Source organism: Eurosta solidaginis, chromosome 2 (genome assembly GCF_040869045.1).
Source record: "Eurosta solidaginis isolate ZX-2024a chromosome 2, ASM4086904v1, whole genome shotgun sequence".
NCBI classification, from domain to species: Eukaryota; Metazoa; Arthropoda; class Insecta; order Diptera; family Tephritidae; genus Eurosta; species Eurosta solidaginis.
Window position 1 is genome coordinate 60,563,676 of NC_090320.1, and position 25,794 is coordinate 60,589,469.

General features: G+C 38.8%; 1 protein-coding gene across 1 annotated transcript in view; it reads left to right on the forward strand.

Moving 5' to 3' along the window:
- Window positions 1-3,762: 3,762 nt before the first annotated feature.
- side-II (sidestep II) overlaps window positions 3,763-25,794 on the forward strand; it is a 290,969-nt gene continuing 268,937 nt past the window's right edge. Inside the window, exons 1-3 of the mRNA XM_067769114.1 lie at window positions 3,763-3,767; window positions 7,586-8,250; window positions 19,443-19,691. Coding sequence (XP_067625215.1) covers window positions 3,763-3,767; window positions 7,586-8,250; window positions 19,443-19,691 — 919 coding nt within the window. The remainder of the gene's footprint in view (window positions 3,768-7,585; window positions 8,251-19,442; window positions 19,692-25,794) is intronic.

The window sequence follows — 25,794 nt, forward strand, 5'->3', positions numbered from 1 at the left end:
AAAGTTTATTGCTTCCTCAAAATTAGAAGAATTAGTTTCTTGTGTAAAAATATACTTTTATATTATACTAACACTATGCTCATTCAACTGAGATAATTGTTTTGCTAGGATCCCTTCTATTCTCCGAGATTTAGCACATTCATTTTTCTGGCACAACAAAAATTTAAAAATCTGATTTAATTTTTTGTTAACACATCTATACAAGACATTAATAGCAGCGGGATCTGGTAAATTGGCTCATACTTTCTATGCATTTTGATGAGGTGAATCCAAATACGCTATAAGAATTGGCCCAAGTGGTCACGGTATGGCCTTAACCTCAAACACGTAAAAATGTCACTGCAGATTAATTTTTAAATAATGCCAAGCCAAGACCTGCTAGGCCAATTCTGTTGGGGGATTGCGATTCGGAGCATCACAGTACTTGGGAAAACATCCGCGGCTGTGATTTATCGAAAGTAGGTATGTAAATGAAAAAAATAAAAATAAACACATTCAATTCAATTTCAATTATTGGAAACTTAGAACTAGTTCTTATTTTCACCAGACTAAGAATCTTCTGAAATGTTGGGTTCCGGTAAAGCCTTGCCCTTTGGATTTTTATAATAAGAATGACATTCTTGGTATAAAAAGTTTTGCATACATTTTGTCTTTTAGTTTCGGCAAGAGGCAACGGCTTCGAATAAATTGCTTGGCCTTCAATTAAACAACGACCTTTTTTCGAATATTCAGCTTTTAAAAATTCTTCATCGGTATACTTTTTTTGAAAAATACATTATACAGCTCACCTTTTGTGTATCTCAACTAACAGATATATCGCATGGGTAGTTTTATAGTTCCCTGCGTAAAATAATTGTAAATAAAATAAGTAAGGTGTATAAGTTCGGGTGTAACCGAACATTATATACTCAGCGTGAGCTTCAATTGCACATTTAATTTCAGATAAATTACTTTTCTACATAACAATTGACACCGCCCGTTTAAAACAAAATGTCTCCCCATTTCCTCTAACAATAAAACTTGATAATTGAAATATTATTGATTCAAAACTATTTTATGCTAAGTTATAGCTTATTATTGCATTGTATGCCATTTGCACATTCCACCTGTAGACCAGGTAGCAAAGAACAAAGCATTAACGACCGCAACCAGGCTCGGTGCTTCGGGGCAGCTTGAGCGCCGACCATATGACCATACTAGTATAGCGTCATCAATCACAAGACAAACATACTACCTGATTCCCCATCTGCGCTACGAGGGAGATCTTAAGGCCACAATAGAGGTGGACGGTTGGCGCAAGGGTGCGCAAATGGCGGACGAGGCGATAAATGTGTACACGGATGGTTCCAAAGTAGTGGAAGGAGTAGGGTTTGCGGTATACTGCGCTGATCCGGAAATAAGCAGATCCTACAGGCTGCCGGATTACTGTAGCGTTTTCCAAGCGGAAATATTAGCCTTAACCAAAGCAGTAGAAACCCTGGAAGAGAATAGCTTAAGCTACAACCGTGTTAACTTTTATATTGACAGTCAAGCAGCAATTAAGGCAATAATCTCGCAGAGCACAGCATCTAAATGCGTGTTAGAGTGTGAGCAGTCTGTGGAGAGAATCGAAACAGGGAGAAGCATACATCTATATTGGGTCACAGGGCATATGGGAATAGATGGGAATGAAAATGCGGACGAACAAGCTAAAAAGGGCGCATCCCTTGAATCTTGCTCCGTAGACGTCCAAATTAGATTGGGCGAGATTAAGCGAAGGCGATAGGTGCACATAATAGACCAAGCGGGAAAGGCGTAGGTTCAAGCGCGGGGGTGTAAAGTGTCGAAGATTATGTGTAGGTCTTACAACCTTAGACTAACGCAGTTGCTTCTATCATTAAAAAGAGAGGACCGTAAACTCATGACGGGCATTCTGACTGGACAATGCCTTCTGGCGTCACATGCCTTTAAATTAGGCTTGGTCAGTGATAGCAGATGTAGGAAGTGCGGGTTGGAGGAGGAAACGATCGAGCACGTTCTGTGCTCGTGCCCTGCACTTGCCAGGCTAAGACTCCAGCTATTAGGAGTGATACAGCTGTCAGATCTAGAAGCAGCAAGTGGCTTAAGTCCTAGGAAGCTTCTAGTATTTGCCAAGAGGACGGAGTTATTTTATAACATAGGTCCTGGTTTTTGATAGCGTTTTTAAGTTTGGTCGTTAAACCAAATTTCTGGTAACACTACGGACTCAATCACTCTATGTGAGGGCCTCATGGACCGGCCAGTTCCACCTAACCTAACCTAGCTTATTATTCTAATCTACGACCCTTTTAAATTTGTTTTATATCTAAGTTGCCGTGATCTTTAAATGATCCCGTCCATATTTTCTAAAAATATTTTCTACTATAGGGAAAATTTGTGTACCCAATTTTATTACGATCAGTTAATTTTTCTTCCAAGTTATGGCTCCCGAAACATAGAAAATTGCTTAGTCATAAAAGATGCGGTGCCACGGCCATTTTTTTAAAATTTGAAATCTTTCCTATTTATTCTTATAAATCCACTTGGAAAATGAAATACCATTGATATACAGCTCTTTTTTGCAAAGATATTGCTTATTCTATTCGTTCACGACCCTTTTAAAAGTCTTTTATATAAGAGTGGGCGTATTCCTTAACCGGTTTCGTAAATTTTTCTTCAACGCATTCCTTATAGGAAACGCAACCTCTCTGCCGAATTTTGTTACGATAGGTTTAACGATGTTTGATTTATGATTAATAATATTTGTAAAATTGATTTTGTCACAAGTGGGCGGTGCCATGCCCATTTAAAAATTTTTTTCAAATTTTTATCAAGGGTCTCAATATCAGTCCACTTGTCAAATTTCAACATTCTAGGTGTATTATTTACTAAATTATCAGCTTTTTTGTGTTTTGTGTTTTGGTTAAAAGATATTTGGGTTCACCCTAAGTATATTTTTCAAATTCCTTAACGTTTTTGTTTTTTATAAGTTATCACTGTTGCCTACAAAACTGTTCAGCACGCTAAGCTTCTTGCCAATAATAGGCTACAATTTAAAAATTATATGTATCAAATCCGCTTACATTATTGGTTGCTGGAGGTGGAAAGCTTTCAAAAATTGCTCCTGCCACCTGGTATTAATATTACACGTTGCAAATAATCCACGTATTTCGGTTTTGTACTTCTTTGAAGTTACTGAGCTTCAAAACAAAAAAACAAAAATATATATATAGCAATTGTCATACATTTTGAGTAATGTGAAGTGTGGGGGTATACAATTGTAAGAAATATAGGAGGTGGGGGATTATTTCATTTAATTGAGCTATGATGTATGAAACAAAAGCTTTGATCAATTTCCCTACGATACTGCTGTTTAATATAGTCAAAGAATATGTAATTTATTGTAACATTCTATGTCTAATGGGATTCAACCGGTCATAGCAAATTGAAAGAATTTCAGGCAAAACTTCTTTCGCCTTATAAAAAATAATTTTTGAGATCCCTTACTTTACCCAAAATTTCCCAACTTCAGGCTTATAGCGAGCCTTGGTTTAACTAAGGAACAAACTATAACGAAGAGTTTCTAGGAATTCAAATCCAATGGTTACAAATTCATAAACAGGCTAATAAACAAAAAGCAGCGGTTTAGAATGGTATCAGGCTTGAAAGGTTTCTCAAAATTATGATGAGATGGTTTTAGAGGCATGGGTTTGCAGGTAAAGATTTCAGGAGATGGTGATAAAACCGTAACATATTATTATCGACATGGGGTAAGTTTAGTACTCTATGCACGATCACATGAGTCAAATCCAGCAGAATTAACGATAAACCAAACGCTTCGTCCTCATTTTGGTAGCCATGCCACTGTTGACGGACATAAATTCGAGACTCTGAAGGACTTTGTTTGCTTGCGCACCAGTGCAAATCGGGAATACAATGATGAGCTAGAAATGCAATGAAGAAACACTCTTTCAAAACAAATCTTTTTTGCACTGATAGATAATTGGAAAGTAAAGACCTCTTATCTTGATGTTGTGAAAGGTTGGTTTTTGGAGTACTAGAAAAAAATGTGCTCTATAGGACTTATAGTGATCAGATACGCATATTTCATTTCATTGCATTTCATTTATTTAACAAATTTGTACAACTAAGAACTTAAAGTCTTTTATATGTACATCAACTGACATTAAAAACTTATACTAATACACTTTATGTAAATGGGAAGTTCAATAACAATAAAAAAAAAAACAATATAAAATTTAAAGAAAACTAAAATTTACGTACTGACATAAAAGTATGCGTTTATATATGCATTTACTTAAATTAATCTTATAACTATTACAAATTAATCTAGACATATGAATAGCAGAGGTACAGAAACAATGAAAGGAGAAACAAGGAAATTAGGTGACACAAAGTTAATTTTAGAAATAGTATTTTAGTCAAAATATAGAAGAAATATCAACATTAGCGAAGTATTTCAGTATAATGCTTTTGAAGTTGCTATTATTCAGCCCTACTTTAATTGATTCGGGAATTGAGTTCTAAAGTCTAACAGCGCTAATAATAAACAATCTGCTAGACGTTAAGTATTTGAACATTGGAACCACCAATTTACGGTTTCAGTTTGCAGTTTGTCATAAAGATACTTGGGGCCTTACATTCTAATAGTTTAAACATGAACATGCAGTTTCTGGCAGCCAAGTAATTAAATATGTTGCATCCCAAAATTTTATCTCTCCAGGGAGATATGTGATCGTATCGACCTACCCCATACACATACCTGGTAACATTATTGAAGGTTACATTGATCTTGTTGGCGGACTCCGAGTCAAGTTTAGTATACACAAGTTCAAAGTATGTGAAGTGGGGCACAACTAGCTGCATTGCAAGCTTGTGACGAGTTTCCTGTGGTGTGAACAGTGCCGATATGCGTAAGGTTCGCAGTATTACATAAACATTGCGGACTACTTTATTAACTTGGTCGAAAGAAGTTAATTTGTTATTTAATACAAAGCCTAAATTTTTAACTTTGTTATTGGTACTAAGGGCCTGCGATCCGATCTTTAAAGATGGAATACTTTCAGGGTCGATTTCATTTTTGGATATCGGCATAACGTACGATTTTGCAGCGTTCATAAGTCTTGAACGAGGCCAACACGATTAGAAAGGTACAGCTGAATATCATCAGCATATGCGTGGACGTTAACATACTTACACACGGAAAACACATCATTGACAATACACTTAAACTCAAGCGTATTAATAAAAGTATTGACAACTTCAGGCATCCTCTCAGGAAAGACAGAGATGGAGTTGTTGCTGGAACCGATGAAAAAATTATTTAGTATGTCAGGGTCAATACTGCATTCCACCTTATTTCTCCCATGGACCTTTAGGGTTTTAAGATTACGCCATAGCGCTTTTGATGGTCGATTTATTAAACGATATCGCCGAATAGATTTTTGGGTTGGTTGTAAAAACGTTGGCAATAACAGTTTTTAAAAAAAAAAAAAAGAAAAAAATAACAATTCTTTTTTCGAACCTTGAAAAATAAAAATATTTTTTGGGTTTTGGGGAGTGTTTTGGGAGAAAAATTTACCCTTTAGCCATTTTTTTTTCGCAGGCTCGAAAATTATTTTTTTGGGTATGCGTAGTGGAACTTATTTTCCTGAATCCAAATCCTATCGAATCGATGGCGCGATATCGGTTAACTTTCGTCCATACAAATCGACCCAGGTTAACGCACATAGTGTTATGTAAATTGATAAAAGAGTTCGGGCCATGATTTTTGTAGCATAGAAAGAGGGAGATCTCAACTGAGTTAAAGGAAAACTGCTGTAGAAAAATTTGATCTCCCTTGGTGCTCTGAACTGCCGTAAGTTATCGTGAAACAAGAATGGCTGACGTGACTTGCTACAATTACCAACATAAAAGAAGAATCTGTTTTGTGAACTGTTCTCAGATATGCTTTTGCCTATTAATTAGGCCTAGTTCAATTAGGGAACTGCGGTTAGCCATATTTGCAGGTAAAATTTGGATAAATAGGAATGTGCTGAACAAATCTACTGAAGGTTTGCAATAGAAATGAAGCGAAGTCGAGAGATGGACATGATCGACCAAGCGGAAAAGGCGTGGGTTTAGGCGCGGGGCTGTAAAGTGTCAAAGAGTATGTGTTGGTCTTACAAGCTTAGACTAACAAAAATGCTTCTATCATTAAAAAGAGAGGACTGTAGACTCATGACGGGTATTCTGACTGGACACTGCCTTCTGGCGTCACATGCCCTTGAATAAGGCTTGTCCAGTGTTATCATATATAGGAGTTGCAGGTTGGAGCAGGAAACGATCGAGCACGTTCTGTGCTCGTGCCCTGCGCTTGCCAGGATAAGACGCCAGCTATTAGGAGTGATAGAGCTGTCAGATCTAGAGGAAGCAAGTAGCTTAAGTCCTACGAAGCTTCTAGTATTTGCCAAGAGACGGAGTTATTTTATAACATAGTTCCTGGTTTTTGATAGGGCTTTTCAGTTTGGTCATTAAAACAAACTTCTGGTAACACTACGGATTGATTAAGTCTATTTGAGGTCCTCATGGACCGGCCAGTTCAACCTAACCTAACCTTGCAATAGAAAACAAAAAGGTAATTATTCTATTTTAGGTGGAATGACCCAATATCTGTGTATTCATTGAACTAAGCCGCGTATTGGCTTTTGTTTGATTCTTTAAATGAACATCTTTGCAATCAACTTTATAATAAAACAATACAAAACAAAAACAAGTAAGGAAGGCTAAATAAGGGAAAATCACCATGTAGGAAAATAAACCTAGGTTAACCTTGGAATGTGTTTTTATGACATGGGTATCAAATGGAAGGTATTAATGATTATTTAAAACGTAGTGGGCCATAGTTCTATAGGTGGACGCTGTTTCGGGATATTGCCATAAACGTGGACCAGCGGTGACTCTAGAATATGTTTGTACGATATGGGTATCAAATGAAATGTGGTAATGAGTATTTTAAAAGGGAGTGGGCACTAGCTCTATAGGTGTACGCCTTTTAGAGATATCGCCATAACGGTGGACCAGGGGTGACTCTAGAACGTGTTTGCAAGATATGGGTATCAAATGAAAGGTGTTAATGAGTATTTTAAAAGGGAGTGGGTCTTAGTTCTATAGGTGGACACCTTTTCGAGATATCGCCATAAAGGTGGACGACGGGTGACTCTAGAATGTGTTTGCAAGATATGGGTATGCGTTGCTGTTCGTAACAAGTGGGTACATTTGTCTTCGTTTGCGCCTAGTGTTACAGCTGATAATATTAAAAGTTATGTAGCAAAACATGCCAACATCGACACTAATGCTATCCATTGTTTTGCGCTGCTCAAAAAAGGTGACCCAGTAGGCAAGCATAGGCGTGTGAATTTTAAATTGGGTATTCCCTCAATTAACCTCCAAAGTATCCTACAACCATCTCTTTGGCCGGCTAATGTGAAAGTGAAGCCGTTTCATTCTTTTCGGAAACAAGCCGTTCAAAACCACGAAACGTGAGGCTAGATAAGAGTGTTTCTCGTGATTTTAACAATGCCCTCAGTATCTACTTTCATAATATATCTGGTTTACGTACTAAGTCCAACACAATTTATCAATTCAGTACAGAAGAGTTGTTCGATATAATTGTCATAGTTGGAACATGGCTAAACTCTGATTTCTACGACAGTGAGTTTTTCGATACGCAACTTTACGACGTGTTTCGTAAAGACCGTAACGCTGTCAAGACGGGTTGCTTAAGAGGTGGAGGTGTTCTAATTGCGGTGAGAAGAGTATTTCGCGCATATTCCAATAATGACTCACTGCTTGATCAATTATGTGTATGCATTAACGGAGCTGAGACAAACGGTTGCTTGTTTCTGATTGCCTCGTATATACCACCAGGGAGTAACGTGGATTTATATAAAGCGCATGTGGATAATGTGACTAGTCTAGCTTTAGATAATTTGGGCGACAACCACTTATGCGTTTTGGGCGATTTTAATCTTAGCAATATTATCTGGAATGGTGATTCTGCAAATTCAAACCTTTTAGCTAACAATATAACTACTCACCACGAATCATATTTTATTGATAGTATTCTGAGTATAAATTTGAAGCAAATTAATGGGATTTTTAATCAACTTAATAAACTCTTAGATCATATCTTTGTTTCCGAGAATGTGAATTCTGTCGTATCTAAGTGCATGTCTCCTATATCGGATGAAAGTATTCATCATGCCGCTCTTGAAATTAAGATACTTTTTACGAATTTTTACCGTTATCTCATACTGACACAGTAGCTTTTAATTTCACCTCGTGTGATTATCTAAATTTAAACAATTCTCTTCTAGAATTCGACTGGGCGGAGCTACTCTCTGGTCTTGACGTTAACAATTCTTTCTCTAAGTTCAAACTAATAATGAATGAATTTTGTCTCAATAATATATCTTTAAAGAGGAAGCGATGTTACAAATCACCACGGGGTAACACGCACCTGAAATGATTAAAAAATCTCAAAAACAAGTTTCTTATGACATATAAGGCATTTCGTATATCAGCATATTTTGTTAAATACCGCCATTTTCAGAAGAAATTCAAGTCTCTGAATAACAAGCTGTATAAAATCTATTTGGGTAGTATGGAGAGAAATATTAAATCTAATCCGAAGAAATTTTGGAACTTCGTGAAATACAAAAAGGCGGCCTCAAGTATTCCCACGTCGGTTGAGTACGATAATAATTTCGCTACTACCCCATATGAAGCAGCAAATCTGTTTGCTGACTTTTTTAAGTCAAATTACGTGTCTGATGTTGGAGAGTCTCCTGATTTCTCTGGCGATATTCCGTCATTTCTTAATTTTGGTGCGCTTCAAATTACCGCTAACGATATTACGGAGGGTTTAGTTTGTCTAAAGTTTTCTTCTCAGACAGATTGTGATGGACTATCAGCAATGCTCCTCAAAAGCTGTCCAGCATTAGTTACTCCATTGGAGATTATATTCCATAAATTCCTTTCTTCAGGGACGTTTCTGAACGATTGGAAACTAGCTACAATAACACCTCTTTTCAAAAGTGGAAGAAAAAGCGACGTTCGGAACTACCGGCCCATATCCAAGCCCTCAAGCATCTCGAAGTTGCTTCAATGGATTGTTAAAGAAAAAATATATTTTACTGACAAGGCTATGATAAATCCCAATCAACATGGATTTGTGCAGGGTCGTTCAACGGCCTCTAATTTAGCGGTCTTTACCGAATTCTCTATTTCTTCGTTTTCGTCAGGACTCCAGGTTGATTGTATTTACACGGATTTTTCAAAGGCGTTTGACAAAGTATCTCATACGATTCTATTACATAAATTGGTATGCCTTGGATTCCATTCATCTTTTTTATTATGGCTCAAATCATACCTAACCGGTAGAAGTTGCGTAGTTACCATTGATGGTGCACTCTCGAACCCTTTTGTTGCCATTTCAAGGAAGCATTCTAGGTCCGCTCCTTTTTATAATTTTTATTAATGACATCAGTCAATGCTTTTCGCACTCAAAATTTTTGCTCTATGCTCCCCTTAACATAAAGAAATTTTTCCATTTGACATATTGCAGGCGTCTAAGCATCCTCGATACATCGTATCGGATTGCTAATGATGTGCTGCAAAATGTAACAGAGTTTAAGGACTTGGGCGTGGTATTTGATGTTAAGCTTACTTTCAACGGCCACATGAACTTAATACTCTCAAAATCGTATTCCGTTCTCGGTTTCGTTCGTCGCAACTCCACGGAGTTTTCTGATCCCTATACGTTTAAGCAACTATTTACCTCTCTTGCTCGATCACATTTAGAGTATGCTGTTTTCTTTTAGAGACCATATGATCAACTCTCGATAAGTAGAATTGAAAGAGTTCAAAAGGTCTTTCTAAAACACGCTCTACGTTGCTTAAGGTTTGAGGAGCCTGTCCCGCCCTACGATTCTCGGCGTTTGCTAATTAATTTGGATTCGCTGGAAAACCGAAGGAAAATTCTCTCGCTTTCTTTTGCTTTCAATGTTATTAATGGCATTATCGATTGCCCAATGTTACTTGAGCGGATTAGTTTTAATATTCCTCAGAGAAATCTTCGTAAGTTCTACCCTTTTTATTTGGAAAACTTTAGAACAACATATGCTAGCAATGCGCCTATTGCTCGGGCACTAAGAGAATTAAATGCTCTGTTCTCTTCATCAACTAAGCTTGAATTTGCACTATAAAAATCGGATTTTGTAAGAATTCTAAATTCAATTTGTCTATAAGTTATAACAATCAATTACAATACATACTTCTTCTCATTTGCGCGAGATTATTTTACATTATTCTAGTCTGTAAGGTATCCTGTACTGTAGACTTAATTTAAATAAATAAATAAATAAATACAAAATGAATGGTGTTAATGAGTATTTTAAAAGGCAGTGAGCCTTAGGTCTATAGGTGGACGCCTTTTGGAGATATCGCCATAAAGGTGGACGAGGGGTGACTCTAGAATGTGTTTGTACGATATGGGTATGAAATGAATGGTGTTAACGAGTATTTTAAAAGGGAGTGGGCCTTAGTTCTATAGGTGGACGCCTCTTCCAGATATCGCCATAAAGGTGGACGAGGGGTGACTCTAGAATGTGTTTGTACGATATGGGTATGAAATGAATGGTGTTAACGAGTATTTTAAAAAGGAGTGGGCCTTAGTTCTATATGTGGATGCCTTTTCGAGATATCGCCATAAAGGTGGACGAGGGGTGACTCTAAAATACGTTTGTATGATATGGGTATCAAATGAAAGGTGTTAATGAGTATTTTAAAAGGGAGTGGGCCTTAGGTCTATAGGTGGACGCCTTTTGGAGATATCGCCATAACGGTGGACCAGGGGTGACTCTAGAATGTGTTTGCAAGATATGGGTATAAAATGAAAGGTGTTAATGAGTATTTTAAAAGGCAGTGGGCCTTAGGTCTATAGGTGGACGCCCTTTCGAGATATCGCCATAACGGTGGACCAGGATTGACTCTAGAATGTGTTTGCAAGATATGGATATCAAATGAAAGGTGTTAATGAGTATTTTAAAAGGGAGTGGGCCCTAGTTCTATAGGTGGACGGCTCTTCCAGATATCGCCATAAAGGTGGACCAGGGGTGACTCTAGAATGTGTTTGCAAGATATGGGTATCAAATGAAAGGCGTTAATGAGTATTTTAAAAGGGAGTGGGTCTTAGTTCTATACGTGGACGCCTTTTCGAGATATCGCCATAAAGGTGGACCAGGGGTGACTCTAGAATGTGTTTGCAAGATATGGGTATCAAATGAAAGGTGTTAATGATTATTTTAAAAGGGAGTGGGCCTTAGTTCTATAGGTGGACGCCTCTTCCAGATATCGCCATAAAGGTGGACGAGGGGTGACTCTAGAATGTGTTTGTACGATATGGGTATGAAATGAATGGTGTTAACGAGTATTTTAAAAAGGAGTGGGCCTTAGTTCTATATGTGGACGCCTTTTCGAGATATCGCCATAAAGGTGGACGAGGGGTGACTCTAGAATGCGTTTGTATGATATGGGTATCAAATTAAAGGTATTAATGGGGGTTTTAAAAGGGAGTGGCCCTTAGTTGTATATGTGAAGGCGTTTTCGAGATATCGAACAAATATGGACCAGGGTGACCCAGAACATCATCTGTCGGGTACCGCTAATTTATTTATATATGTAATACCAGGAACAGTATTCCTGCCAAGATTCCAAGGGCTATTGAGTAAAGTGAGTTCAAGTAAGTACGTGGACTAAGTTTAGCAAAGATATATCGGTTTTTGCTCAAGTTATCGTGTTAACGGCCGAGCAAAAGGACAGACGGTCGACTGTGTATAAAAACTGGGCTTGGCTTCACCCGATTTCGCCCATTTTCACAGAAAATAGTTACCGTCATAGAGTCTATGCCCCTACCAAATTTCACAAGGATTGGTAAATTTGTTCGACTTATGATATTAAAAGTATTCTAGATAAACTAAATGAAAAAGGGCAGAGCCACGCCCATTTTGAAAATTTATTTTAGTTTTGTATTTTGTTGCACCATATCATTACTGGAGTTGAATTTTGACATAATTTACTTATATGCTGTAAAGATATTGAATTATATAAAATTTGACTTAAACATTTTTTTTTAAAGTGGGCGTGTTCGTTATCCGATTTTGCTAATTTTTATTTAGGACACATATAGTAATTGGAGTAGCGTCCCTGCCGAATTTCATCATAATATCTTCAACGAATGCCAAATTACAGCTTGCAAAACTTTTAAATTACCTTCTTTTAAAAGTGGGCGGTGCCCCGCCCATTGTCCAAAATTTTACTAGTTTTCTATTCCTCGTCGGAAGGTCAAACCACCTACCAAGTTTTACCGCTTTATCCGTCTTTGGTAATGAATTATCGCATTTTTTCTGTTTTTCGATTTCTTCGATATCGAAAAAGTGGGCGGGGTTATAGTCCGATATCGTTCATTTCAAATAGCGATCTGAGATGAGTGGCCAGGAACCTACATACCAAATTTCATCAAGATACCTCAAAATTTACACAAGTTAACGTGTTAACGGACAGACGGACGGACATGGCTCTATCAAATTTTTTTTCGATACTGATGATTTTGATATATGGAAGTCTATATCTATCTCGATTCCTTTATACCTGTACAACCAACCGTTTTCCAACAAGGTTAATATACTCTGTATACAAAGCACGCTGAGTATAAATATAACTTTATTTTACTGATATACACAACACAAAAAGAATTAAGGTCCAGCCTGTCTTCGGATTTTTTTTCATAGGTCACTTTCTATTCTTGTATGTATTATGTGTTCCAAATATGAGCCAAATCGGACTACAAATACGATTTTTTTTGAATATCTCGATCCTTGTAATGGGGAATTGATTCCTTAAGTACTCACTACTACCCAGCACTGCTAGGATAGCAATTATTTTTCAATATTTTATAAATTTGTAACCGTGGTTATATAATAAATTTATAAGTCAATATATTTCATTTCATCAATATTTGCTAAGGCTTGGTTTCCTCGAAAAGCGGTGTCGTTTAATTACGTCCGCTAAAGAATGGTCGTTATACTGTTGTTGTTGTTGTTGTAGCAATGCTCGCCCCACCTAATAGCCGCGACCGATCACAAATTGTCATCAATATCCTCTAACGGGAGTACAAGGAAACTTGCCGTTTCAACAGGGGTGGACAATAAGGAAAGGGGTGTTAAAGGCGTTGGTTCCACATTACAATTAAAGAGATGGTTGGTGTCATGTGGGGACACAATGCAAGCGGGGCATACATTTTGTATGTCGGGGTTGATTCTGGATAGGTAAGAGTTTAACCTGTTACAGTATCCAGAACGAAGTTGAGCAAGAGTGACACGCGTTTCCCTGGGGAGTATGCGTTCCTCTTCCGCGAGTTCTGGATATTTTTCTTCAAGTACTGGATTCACCGGGCAATTCCCGACATAAAGGTCCGACGCCTGTCTATGGAGTTCACCAAGGACCTGCTTGTGTTTTTTCGCTTCATACGGCTGTGTTTTTTCGCTTCAAAATGCTTACGGAGATGACTCCTTAGGCCCCTAGGCGGTGCTAGTTCGTCAATCAGATGTCTGTTGGGATGCTCAGGTTTCTGGATATTCAACAGAAACTGTTTGGTCAGCATCTCATTTCTCTCCCTGATGGGGAGTATTCTCGCCTCATTATGCAGATGGTGTTCTGGGGACATAAGAAGACAGCCCGTGGCGTTTCGGCATGGATATACCGTCTGGGCCCACTGCTTTGGATGGTTTAGCGCGACCAATGGCGTCCTCAACCTCTCTAGCGTGGCAGGCCTGTAGTTTCTTCCAGTGCGTAGTTTTTAGGCTTGGCGACCATATGGGTGACGCGACGCACGTAATCGGCTGGCTAATTGCTTTGTATGTGGTCATGAGCGTTTCTTTATCTTTTCCCCAGGTACTGCCAGCAAGGGATTTGAGGATTTTATTACGGCTCTGAATTCTCGGAACAATTGCGGTTGCGTGCGCACCAAAATGTAGATCCTGATCAAACGTCACACCCAAGATTTTGGGGTGTAGGACAGTCGGTAGCGTAGTGCCATCGACGTGGATGTTCAATATGGTCGACATTTGGGGCGTCCATGTTGTAAATAAGGTCGCGGAAGATTTAGTCGGTGACAATGCCAGGTTTCGCGAGGCGAAAAAACTGGAGAAATCGGGGAGGTAGCCGTTTATTTTATTGCATAGCTCATCGATCTCTGGGCCTGGGCCTGTGGCCATTATTGTGCAGTCATCGGCGTAGGAAACGATTGTGACTCCTTCCGGTGGTGAAGGCAGCTTGGATATGTAGAAATTAAACAAAAGCGGGGATAGGACACCACCATGTGGCACCCCTTGTTTAATTCTCCTTGGTTTTGATGTTTCGTTTCTGAATTGCACCGATGCCTGCCGACCACCCAGATAATTTGCGGTCCACCTTTTAAGACACGGGGGAAGGGTAGACCCTTCCAAGTCTTGCAGTAACGAGCCATGGTTGACCGTATCAAAGGCTTTTGATAGGTCTAGCGCTACGAGTACTGTTCTATGGTGGGGGTATTGATTCAAACCGCAATTTATCTGGGTGCCAATGACATTTAGCGCGGAGGTAGTGCTATGGAGTTTTTTGAAGCCATGCTGATGAGGGACTAGCTGCAAATGTGCTTGGAAATAAGGGAGCAAAATTGCTTCAAGCGTCTTTGCCACTGGCGATAGGAGAGATATCGGACGATATGACTCACCTATGTTAGCTGGTTTCCCAGGCTTTAGTAGCGGGACCACCTTGGCCATTTTCCATTTCTCGGGTATGACAAACGTGGAAGGAGACAGGTTGAAGACATGCGCTAAATATTTGAAACCCTATTTCCCTAGGTTTTTAAGCATCGGCATGGATATGCCGTCTGGGCCCACTGCTTTGGATGGTTTAGCGCGACCAATGGCGTCCCCAACCTTTCTAGTGGTGATGGTGATTGGTGACGCGCTGAATTTGTGTTTATGTGCGTGTCTATTTGCTCTCCGTCTATCTTTGTCAACCGTAGGATGCATTATATATTGTCGGCAGAAAGCGCTAGCGCATTTTGTCGCATCCGACAGCACCTTATCGCCAAATGCGATGGAAACTTTGTCTTTGTGCTTAGTCGGATTCGATAGGGGCTTTACGGTGGACCAAAGTTTACCTACACCGGTAGAGAGGTTACAACCTCTTAGGTGCTCTTCCCATTTCGCCCGCTTGTGTTCGTCCACAAGCAATCTGATGCGTTGGTATATATCCCTTATTTGGGGGTCGCCTGGATCAAGCTGTCTTATAAGGTCGCGTTCCCTCGCTAAGCTCGCGGCCTCCGCTGGGAAATGGGGCCGGATTTCGGGAATTCTCCTGGCGGGAATGAAATGTGCCGAGGCCGATTCAATGACCTTACGGAAGGCACGCTCCCCTTGGCGGGCATCAGTCGGGATAGGGAGGGCAGCAAAGCTGCTGTCTGTTGCAGATTTATATTCTTCCCACTTTCCTTTTTTGAAGTTTATGAAAGTGCGTTTTTCGGTGAAGATGAAGTCGGCGGTACGCTCGAACGAAATAAGTATGGGCAGGTGGTCGGATGCCAATGTTACCATCGGCTGCCAGTTGACGCAGTTTACGAGTTCTGCGCTCACGATTGAGATATCTGGCGAGCTATGACAGCTTCCTACCATACGTGTGGGGGCGTCTCCGTTTATTGTGCAGAACGTCGTTTCTTCTATTTGATCCGCCAACATCTCACCCCTACTGTCCGCCCGCAAGTTTGAATGCCATAGGTCGTGATGGGCATTGAAATCGCCTAAGATAATGCGATTGTTGCCAGTGAGTAAGGCCTCGATATTAGGGCGGTATCCACTGGGGCAACAGGTGACAGGAGGGATGTAGATGTTGATGATTTCTAGATTTGCATCGCCTGACCGAACAGATAGGCCTTGACGTTCTAAGACATTGTCCCTGCGGTCGATGCCAGGATCAAATATACAATATTGCACAGAGTGGTGTAAAATAAACGCGAGGCCGCCTCCATTTCCGCTCTCGCGGTCTTTCCTGTGGACATTATACCCAGGGCAGGTCTGCAATGCAGATCTTGCTGTGAGTTTAGTCTCTTGAATCGCAGCAATGCGGATGTTGTGCCGCTTCATGAAATCGACTATCTCCGTAATCTTCCCAGTTAGTCCATTTCAGTTTAACTGCAGAATTCTGAAGTGCATGAGGGGTGACGCCGCCACTCTAGGAGTAAGTGACGGGTGACTACGCCTAGGTTGTGGAAGGCCAGGACGCAATTGCTGTTGTGTCCTTGGGACTGGGCGCCCTTGGGCAAGCATTGGGGTACCCGGATAATTTGGGTTTGCGACCTGGCAACATGGCGCGATGAAACCCGTCTAGGGGTTGCCGTCGCGGAGACCAGAACATCTAGGAAAGTGGCACCACCCAAGGCAGGATCTGCATTGAGCGGATGTCGCAAACCTATATATTCTGTGCTGGCAGACGGTGCAAACGGAGGTAGGGACTAAGAGTCTATTTCCCTGACCTGCACGATTGCTGCCAGAAAATAGGGGTGAGAAGAAGACGGGGGCAGGGGCTGATGCTCAGCATTAATACCAGCTCTACAACGAAGGTAGTAGTTATGAGTGGTATCAGCTATTTGAGTTGTTGGCGCCGTGGGGCGCGAGCAGCAGTGCGTACTTGTTGTGGCTTGCTGAGCAGCGAGGCTGCTGGAAGGTAGTGGGGGGGGGGGGGCGCTTAGGCGTAGACTACGGGACGCCCTTGGGCGTGAGCAGCAAGGAGCCACAAAAGATTTATAAAAGTTACGTGGACGTCAGGTTTTGGCATCAAGCCCAGAACAACCTGTCCGATGCAACCATCCCTTGCACGAGACACACTGAACAGAGTATGACCGTCCTAAAAAGATTCTTTTCTGGCAAATGCAGCGAAACCATTTCTCAGGACCGGGGTCAGGAGACGGACCCGGATTGGGTTCGATACCTTCCCGGAGTAAGAGAATATGTAGCAGTCCTGCTGCAAGGAGCTGCTGGGAGGATGACAATTTGTGGGAGGGACGAAACAAATTAAATGGGGTCACACTGAGATGACAGTCCTTGGTCGGGAAAAATCCCGAGTCGCTCCGGTACATAGAACCGACTGCCTTGGGAAGCGTGGTCGTTATACTCACCGCCATTAGCCGCACCGCTTTTTTGTAAAGCTGAAAGCCGACTTCATTGATGACATGTTGAAACTTTCATTGAAAAACCGGATATAAAACAAACATGTGTTATACATATAAAGTAAAAAGGTTTACAGTCACACTTGGAAGTGATCGTGATACTCTTAAATTTGTTTCAGTTCCTTAAAATTCATTGAAATATTCATCTGCTTTGTTGATTTGTCGCTGAGAGTCGGGAGAAAAACATATGCTCTTCTAATATATAATAACAAATTTAATCAGAAGATCTCCCAAAAACCCTTGACAGTCGAACTAATGTTGTATTACTAATGTTACCAAGTATTTATTTACCAAAAGATATCAGGCGATAGACTAGCCCAGCGGCAGTAGGCCTAGAACCAGAAGATTCTGATCAGAAGCGAGCTGGATTAATATATTCTAAATTACAATCCTTAAGTGTAACATTCCTCTCATTTTAGTGGTCTGATTTTTAAAGCAAAAAGCAACAGTGAGTTTGAATTTTTTTGTATATTTAAAAAACCACTGTTCAGGCAAAGTTTTTTCAAAACAAGATATAATATGATAATTTTTGTGTTCTTATAAGAAAGAGAAAAACATTCTTGGAAAGTCTTCGGTAGCACTGTACAGGGGCAGATTCTTTATTGAATATGACGTGAATGCAAATAGTGTATTTTAACAAAGACCGGTTTCAATTATCTTGGGAACAAATTAAACATATATAATGATAATTTCAAAAACATGGACGTATTAGTTTAGCACGGCCTTACTTATGGCCAATGACATCCAAATGATGAGTTTCTGTAATTAAATCCAGTAGAGTTCCATCAATATGAATTTAATAGTTTATGTGAAAAAAGTACTAAAAGTGGCATATTTTACTCCTGAAAAATGCAAAAAGCACACTTTTTCGGGACAGTGTTGGTGAAAATTTTTCAAATAGCCGGATGACATAACAAAGAGAAATTTAGAGCGAGACAATTGACGGCTTACTTCAGCTGGTTACGCCACCATGAGATTTTTAAAAATAAAATCGAGGTCTGCATTTTTTGTTTGTTTTTCAGACATTTGAAAAATGTTCACCACTTTCAGTATATAGGTGAGAAAAAACGTTCATGAACGAGTTTCTGGCGTCATTATTGCGCTGCCGCCATATTACGTCACCGTCTTCTTAGTTTCCACATAATTACTTTTACAATGTATGTTTTTGACATCGTACTCTACCGCTATGTAACGGCCGCTATATAGGAATACCGCTTTCGAGAAAACCAAGCCTTTAGTGAGCTTAGTAGTTTTTGATATCGAAAATTTTGACGTGGTTGTAATCCGATTTTTCGCACTTCAAAACCAATCTATTCTGGATCAAAACAGGTTCGTGTACGAAAAATGTTAAATATCTCTTAGGGCCATATTATGTATGACGCCATGACACTTTGCGTCGCAGTCACTCATATTCACAGTCACCACTACATAATACCAAAAATTTCATAAAGGCATTTTACTGTCACTCACTGAAGTGAATAACTGCTCTTATATGATAGGAATTCCGGTTCATACGAAAAATAATGACTCGATCCGTTATACATAATTTTTGTTGACGCCCATAGGCACACACACACATACACCTGGGTATAAAAATAAATACATAAATCGTTATGATGAATTCCCTTGCGCTATCAAACAGCACTTGGGCCATGGCGTATACGTAATCTCCATGGTAATAGACATAGATAGATGAAATTAATTCTGATGCTTAGCAGCAGCATCAAAATGTTAGAATTTAAGAAGAATTTTGTTATACTGTAATTCAATACAAAAAAAAAAGCTTCTTAAGTACATTTTAAGTAACAACCATAATCATTTTTATTCTTCTCTTGCAGGATAATGTGCAGAATACACAAGTCAAATAAATTTCATATATAAACAAGCTAACGAAACACGAAATTAATCAAAGGTGCTTTAATACTAATTAATAAAATAAAATCAAAACAATTTCTTGCGCCAACACTTGCGATATTTAACACATTTGTGAAGGTATTACAACTTTAGCTGATAAAGTTTTCTTGCGACGCACACTTCCACTAAAATTAGCTGCCGTCATCAAGCGTGTCATTGCGCTTATATTGCAGCTGTGATTATTTTTGTTGTCATTATATAGCTGTGGCGCTAAAGTGTCATCATCCTCAAAAAAGTGTAATCATAATGTTCACAATGTGGAAAATTTTTATTGCATTTACTTTGGTGTCGTTGCCGACTGCAACTTTTGTATTGGCGCGTCTACATTCTTCCAGCAGTTTAGCAATGCATAGCAAAGGCAATGGAGGTGGTGGTGGAGCTGGTGTTATTGGTGGTAGCGGTCTCATTGGTGGTCTTGTTGGTGGCTCGTTATCAAACAAGGAAGCACACGGTAAGTTTAAAACAATTTTCAAATTCAATTAAATATGTTTTTTTTTTCATATTACTACGCGCTCTTACTTAAGTTTGGAAACTTTCAATTATTTATATGGTAGCTTTTTAAAGTGCTCACAAAGCGAAGTATTGTTTCTACTCATTTCAGTGCTTAAATAATGACGGTCCATTTGCTTTTATATGCTTTTGTAATAGAATTTTTATACTATACCGTATTCAGCTCACAATGTCTTGAATACAAGCGTGAGCAATTCAGAGATTAGCCTTAAAAGTTAAGCCACTCTCAGGAAATTTCACAGAGACCTTCAGAAATTCTACGTTAAAATGCGTTTTCTGCTGTTACTCTGCTATATATGAGTGTAAGGTGTATGTGTGTACTTACATTCAGTCTTTTCTGATTGATACACCAGCTGGACCGGGAGAGGACATGATGAATAACGCCCATATTAACAAAAAGTAATACTTTAAGCAGGGAAATTGAGAAACTACCCAATAAGATATTCTATATGTACTTAGTCCAAAACAGAAGACAATGTGAATCATACATACAACTTCTTCTACCTTGTACTCGTCTCTGAAAGTGCTGCAGAACTCATTCGTTTAGCTAACCAGCTATCAACTTAATGATAATATACAATCATACTGTTAATACTACGCTACCATCTCCAGCTCAGCCCCCAAGTTGCAGCCGCTGAAGAGTACTGAAGATAGAGTGACTAACTAGCTTATATCTAGCGATATCTATCGGGTAGAAATTCAGTTCTGCGTTATGCGCAAATGTGGCTATTCTGCGAAAGGCCCCATTTATTCTAACCATCGCCGTTCACTGCACTGTTTTCAACCTTTTGACCGGAGTGGAAGTTTCTAGTGCTGACCACCAGGCGAGCACCTAATAGAAAATAATTCGCTTGACCACTATTTAATCCAGCCAATGTATTTACGTTCCTTGATAGGAGCCCACAGCATTCAAGGGATTGATAAGCGCAGTACTAAGTGTTATAGCTTCACAGCTACCTTATAATTGAGAAGCTGTGATACTACAACCTACCCGAAATTAGAATATATCATAAACATGTTTAGCAGGGGATGTTCCTGCCACCTCGTGTTCCTTATGTAACTAGTGGGTAGGAGTAGAAGGCAGAATGAGAAAGAAGGTATAATTTGGTCATGCTTAATCCATGCTACCGAGACAATCAACTCGATAACACTCCTCATGGCCCTCGGGGAGTGTCCTTATTGCTCCAACAACAATAACAACAACAACAAAAAGAATAAGCTCCACTTTGCTCTGGCTGACAGGTAGTCCCCCTTTATATATACCACTTGGTCACGAAACAGAGATTCGCTTGAAAGAGGACCTTCGTTATATTCAGAAACTTTCCTCAGACAAGGATTATTGCCCTCCCACGTTATCTTCTAAGCCTTAGGCAGGTTGTTCACAGCCACCAGTGTAGAAGAGAAAATAAACCTTCATCTTGCGAACCCCTCAAACTTTTCTCTGAGCCGTCGCCGATGTAAAGAAAGGCGCCCAGCGCTACACCTTTGCTTTTGTTTTATTACCTCTATCAGGCCTATTAGAATAATCGTATTGAGATGTTAAACCCCATTCTCGAAGAATCCGCACTACGCACAAAAAAGCAAATATCAAGCGGCGGCACATTCGTCCAACCTTGTTACTTCTTGTGGCCCTTGACGAAGCATCTCTGCTAGACTGTCGAAAAATCGTGCGTTAAAAAAAATGAGTCATCTTGTTTGTAGTCCTCGATCAGCTTCTTTTCTATCCAAACATTACCGTAAGAACATTAAGATCTCGCATTCAACCCGGTTCAATTTCCTCAGGCAGTAAACCAATGGCGGTAGTGCGAAACTTTTTGCTTCCATCGTTGTGTGTATATTAGAACCTTTCTTTGCGATCTAATCTGCAAGTTCATTCCCCGCAACATTGGTGTGTCCAGGGTACCAAACAAATGAGACAAAGGGATGCTTTATGGATGCCAGCAAGGCTCGACATCTCTACACATTATTCGACTTTGCCACGCTGGATTCTTATCCTTTTAAGGTGACCTGGCTATTGAAAAAAATGGATGCATTGCTGTTTGGGACTTTATTATCCTGGAGCCGTCGGTCTGTTCTTTATATGATATAAACTTCACTTGGCGGACACTGCATGAATCAGGAAACCGGCACGATTGATTTGCCTGCAGGTGATTTGAGCATTTTCCAACTCTAGCTCCTTTTTCATTTGTGTAGATTGGTTTAGGGCCACCTTTCATTCCTTCTCTGAGGGATATCTTATGCTCTAGCCTGGAAGTCAAAAACCGTAAATGAAACGGCCTATTATTTGAATGAAATGAGTTCTGTACAGAGAAAACCTGATTTTTAGTGTTATGAGGAAATATTAGTCAGCGGTATTAAATTCCATATAGCCAGTTGGCTATATAGTTCGGAATTTCGCACGCACTTAGTCATTTATAATTCTTCTGTAATATTTTTGTTTTGTTTTTTTTTTTGTTTTATTTAATGCTTTTTGCAAATCAGAAGTTTGTCCAACGATGTGGCGCATAACATCCATTAGCATTAGTTAGTCGATGGTGCATGACAGCCGTTGCACGATGTGAAACAGAAAGCCAGCGCATATGCTATATACAAGCATTGGTCTGCCGGGTCATAAGTCTGAATGGACATTAATGGCTACCTGAATTCCGGTTCAGTGCGATTTTTGCTGATTGTATGTACGTTGTGCTACGTTTATACAGAGCATTAAGGAAAGCGGCAGATTATGCTCGTAGCAGCTCGTTTGGCGCTCGTCATGACTGGCTAAGGTGTCTTAGCGGTGACAAGTGTAAAAAATTCGTGCTGATATTTAATTTAAGTACGGCTGTGATAGCAATTCTAAGTGAATGGATAAAGTTTCATGGAATTTTTAATTTACAATCCATAAAATATTTTCAAATATAATATCATTAAAATTTAAGTTTGTAGCTTTATCAACACGGAAATTATTATTGAGATATACATTTATGTTTTATATAAATTTTCATGTGTATAAATTTAAAATTGCAATTGCAATATATCCGCATATGTGCTGACATTGCAGTTTATGGCCATACAGCTGAAGCTATTGAAATAAGTACTTTTTAATTGCAGACCATTAGATACAATTAAAAGAAGTAAGTAATACTGTAAATAAAGTTTCAAATTCATTTTTAGTGGACTGTTCAAACGACAATTCGATTTACGAGTGCATATTTGAAAAATAAAATATATTTTAATATTCATAGTTGACAAGTAAGATAGTCTAAGTTCTAGTGAAAACGAACATTAAATACCAAGCTGTGCACTTGAAATGCTATTGCTGTTTGCTTTGTGGGGTTAATAGGGCTTTAAGGCTGCTCAATGATACATTCATATCAGGTTCCCTGTCCCATGTATCTATATGATTCTTGTTAGCAATTTTGTACCGTTTTCGATACGCTCGTGTATCATATCTGAGCAACCTTAGATAAACCTTATACTATGGAAATTACTTTAACGTGGTGAGCTGTTTCTATTTTTCGTATGGGACGTAGCTGTTTAGACTTTGTAAACTGTAAACTAAATTAAAACTAAAAAAAAGAAAATTAGGTGATTTTCAAGTACCTCGTAAAAATTCGTTAAAATTCGTAAACTCTTGTTTTATTGTTTTTGTATATATTTTTTTTACTATTATCTTATACCTTAAACATTTGTTCCAACGTAATTACGAATCTTGAAAAAAATCGTTGAGCGTGGAGCACTTCACGGATATTGTTATATGGGACAAGGAACCTGATATAGTTGCATCCTAAACTTATTTTCGCCCAAACGAATCAAAAAGGATACAAAAGCTACCACTATTGAACATGAGGGGGTAAAAATGCAACTTATCATTTGTAGCAATGAAAAAAATGTTTATGCCAAATATCGTTCCGATTGGAAGATTTTTGTTCGACTTATGGCATTAAAAGTAGTTTGGAAAGAGTAAGAAAACAGGGGCGGGTCACGCCCATTTAAACATTTTTTTTTAATTTTTTCTTAACTCAACCATACCACTACTGAGTTATTATATCTGTCAAATGTAGTTAAATACCATAGAGTTATTGCAAACTTGGTTAAGGCTAGGCCTTTGGGAAAAGTGGCCGTGGTATTTAACAAATTGTCTCTGTCAAATTCCAATGTAATATCTTTAATACTATTCATTTACGGCTTGTTAAATTCTAACTTTTCTTCTTCTATACGTGGATGTTGCGACGCCCTTGTTCCGACATTTTTTTTCAATTCATGTTTCGCGTCATAAAACCAATCCTCCTATCATATTTCGTTAACTTAGCGGCATTCGTTTTTGAATAATCTCATTATTTCCATTTTTCTAAATATTCGATATCGAAAAAGTGGGCGTGGTTATCCCCAGATTTTGCTAATTTAAATACCAATCTCTTCTGGGTCAAGATAAGCCCATATTTTTTTCGATACTGTTGATTTTGATATATGGAAGTCTATATCTATCTCGATTCCTTTATACCTGTACAACCAACCGTTATCCAATCAAAGTTAAAATATCCTGTGTGCAAGTACAGCTGGGTATAAATAACTAACATGTCGTTCTGTTGTAAGTGGGCCCAAGTGTTTTGATTTTTGAGTAATTTTCGCTATCAAAAAGTGGCTTTGGTTGTAATCCGATTTTTATAAATTTTGTATGCCCTAAAACAAGCCTGAGTACGAAAACGGTAAAGTGTTAAGGAGTAGACGATGGACATGTTTTAGTCGAATTTGTTTTAAACGCTAATATACGATTGTAGCTATAATACCAATACAGTTGTCTTATCAAATACTGCTTGTGCCATGGCGTATACGTAATCTCTATGGCAGTAGACGGCGTTTTATTGGAGAAAATGAGGAAGTTTATTCCGATGCCTAGCAGCAACATCGCAGGATTGTTCTATGTTTTATTGGAAAGCGTTTTCACGAGGCAAATCTCGAGGCTGGCGCAAAACCCACGAACGGGATTTGGATTTAAGTCGCCTTTTACGACAGGCATACATACCGCGGGTGTATTCTAAGCCCCATAACATTGATTGTGCATGTTATGTAGTAGTTAACCCCAGTATCTCTCTGAACGATTCCATTGGGCCTGCAAATTTCATATATAATTGGAAGTGACATTATCAAAGGTAATATCTTTGACCAAAAAATGCCCAGGATGATTTTTTTCATTTTAATGGCCGCACCAATTTGATGCACTGCAGTTTTATAAATCCATATAACAAGAATTTTTGATCTGAAAGTCATGCTTATGCGGAAACAGGGCGTGTAATGGAAATGCCTCTATGTGGATACCACTAAATCACGGCGACCGCCATGAAAAATAAATTAAATAAGTACAAATGCATACTTATCAATATAAAAATAGCAATAACAAGCTGCTGCATACAGTGCTGGCCATCTTTGTACGACCAGCTAAAAAGCTAATGTAAGTGATGCTTTGGAAAAGTTTGTCCGCGTCATCATAATTTACTCATAATTCTCTTGGGATATAATATGACCACAAAATTGGTAAAACCTTGTTTTTGTTGTGTGGGAATTCAATGTGTACCCATTGCCTGATTTGCTGGAAGGGATTCGGGATCCGTTTGACTTATTAAACCATTCAAGCCTAGCTGATTAGTCTGACTCCAGACTTAGAGGTTAAATATCTAAAGATTTAAATTAGATCCTCTTGCAACATATTTTATAATAAAATAGCATTTCAGTTTAAGACCAATTTTAGCGCCATAAACTAAACAATTTTATTCTCTTTCAACCAACCCATTAGTACTTAAGTCGAAAAAAAGATTCACTGGTTTAAGAATATCTTTTTTTTTCATTCTACTTCCTTGAATTCAAATATGCTTTACTTAAGTGTGAATTTTTATATGGCCGTAAATATTTTGCTTAACCCTCCAATTGGCGATGAAAAAATTCAACACGTCTTAGTGTTGTCGTCTAGCCAGACGAAATTTTACACTTTGAACTTTATCGACAAATATTTGAATTTTTATTTAAATTTTGAGAAAACTCGTGGCACACTGTGACTACCCAGAAAT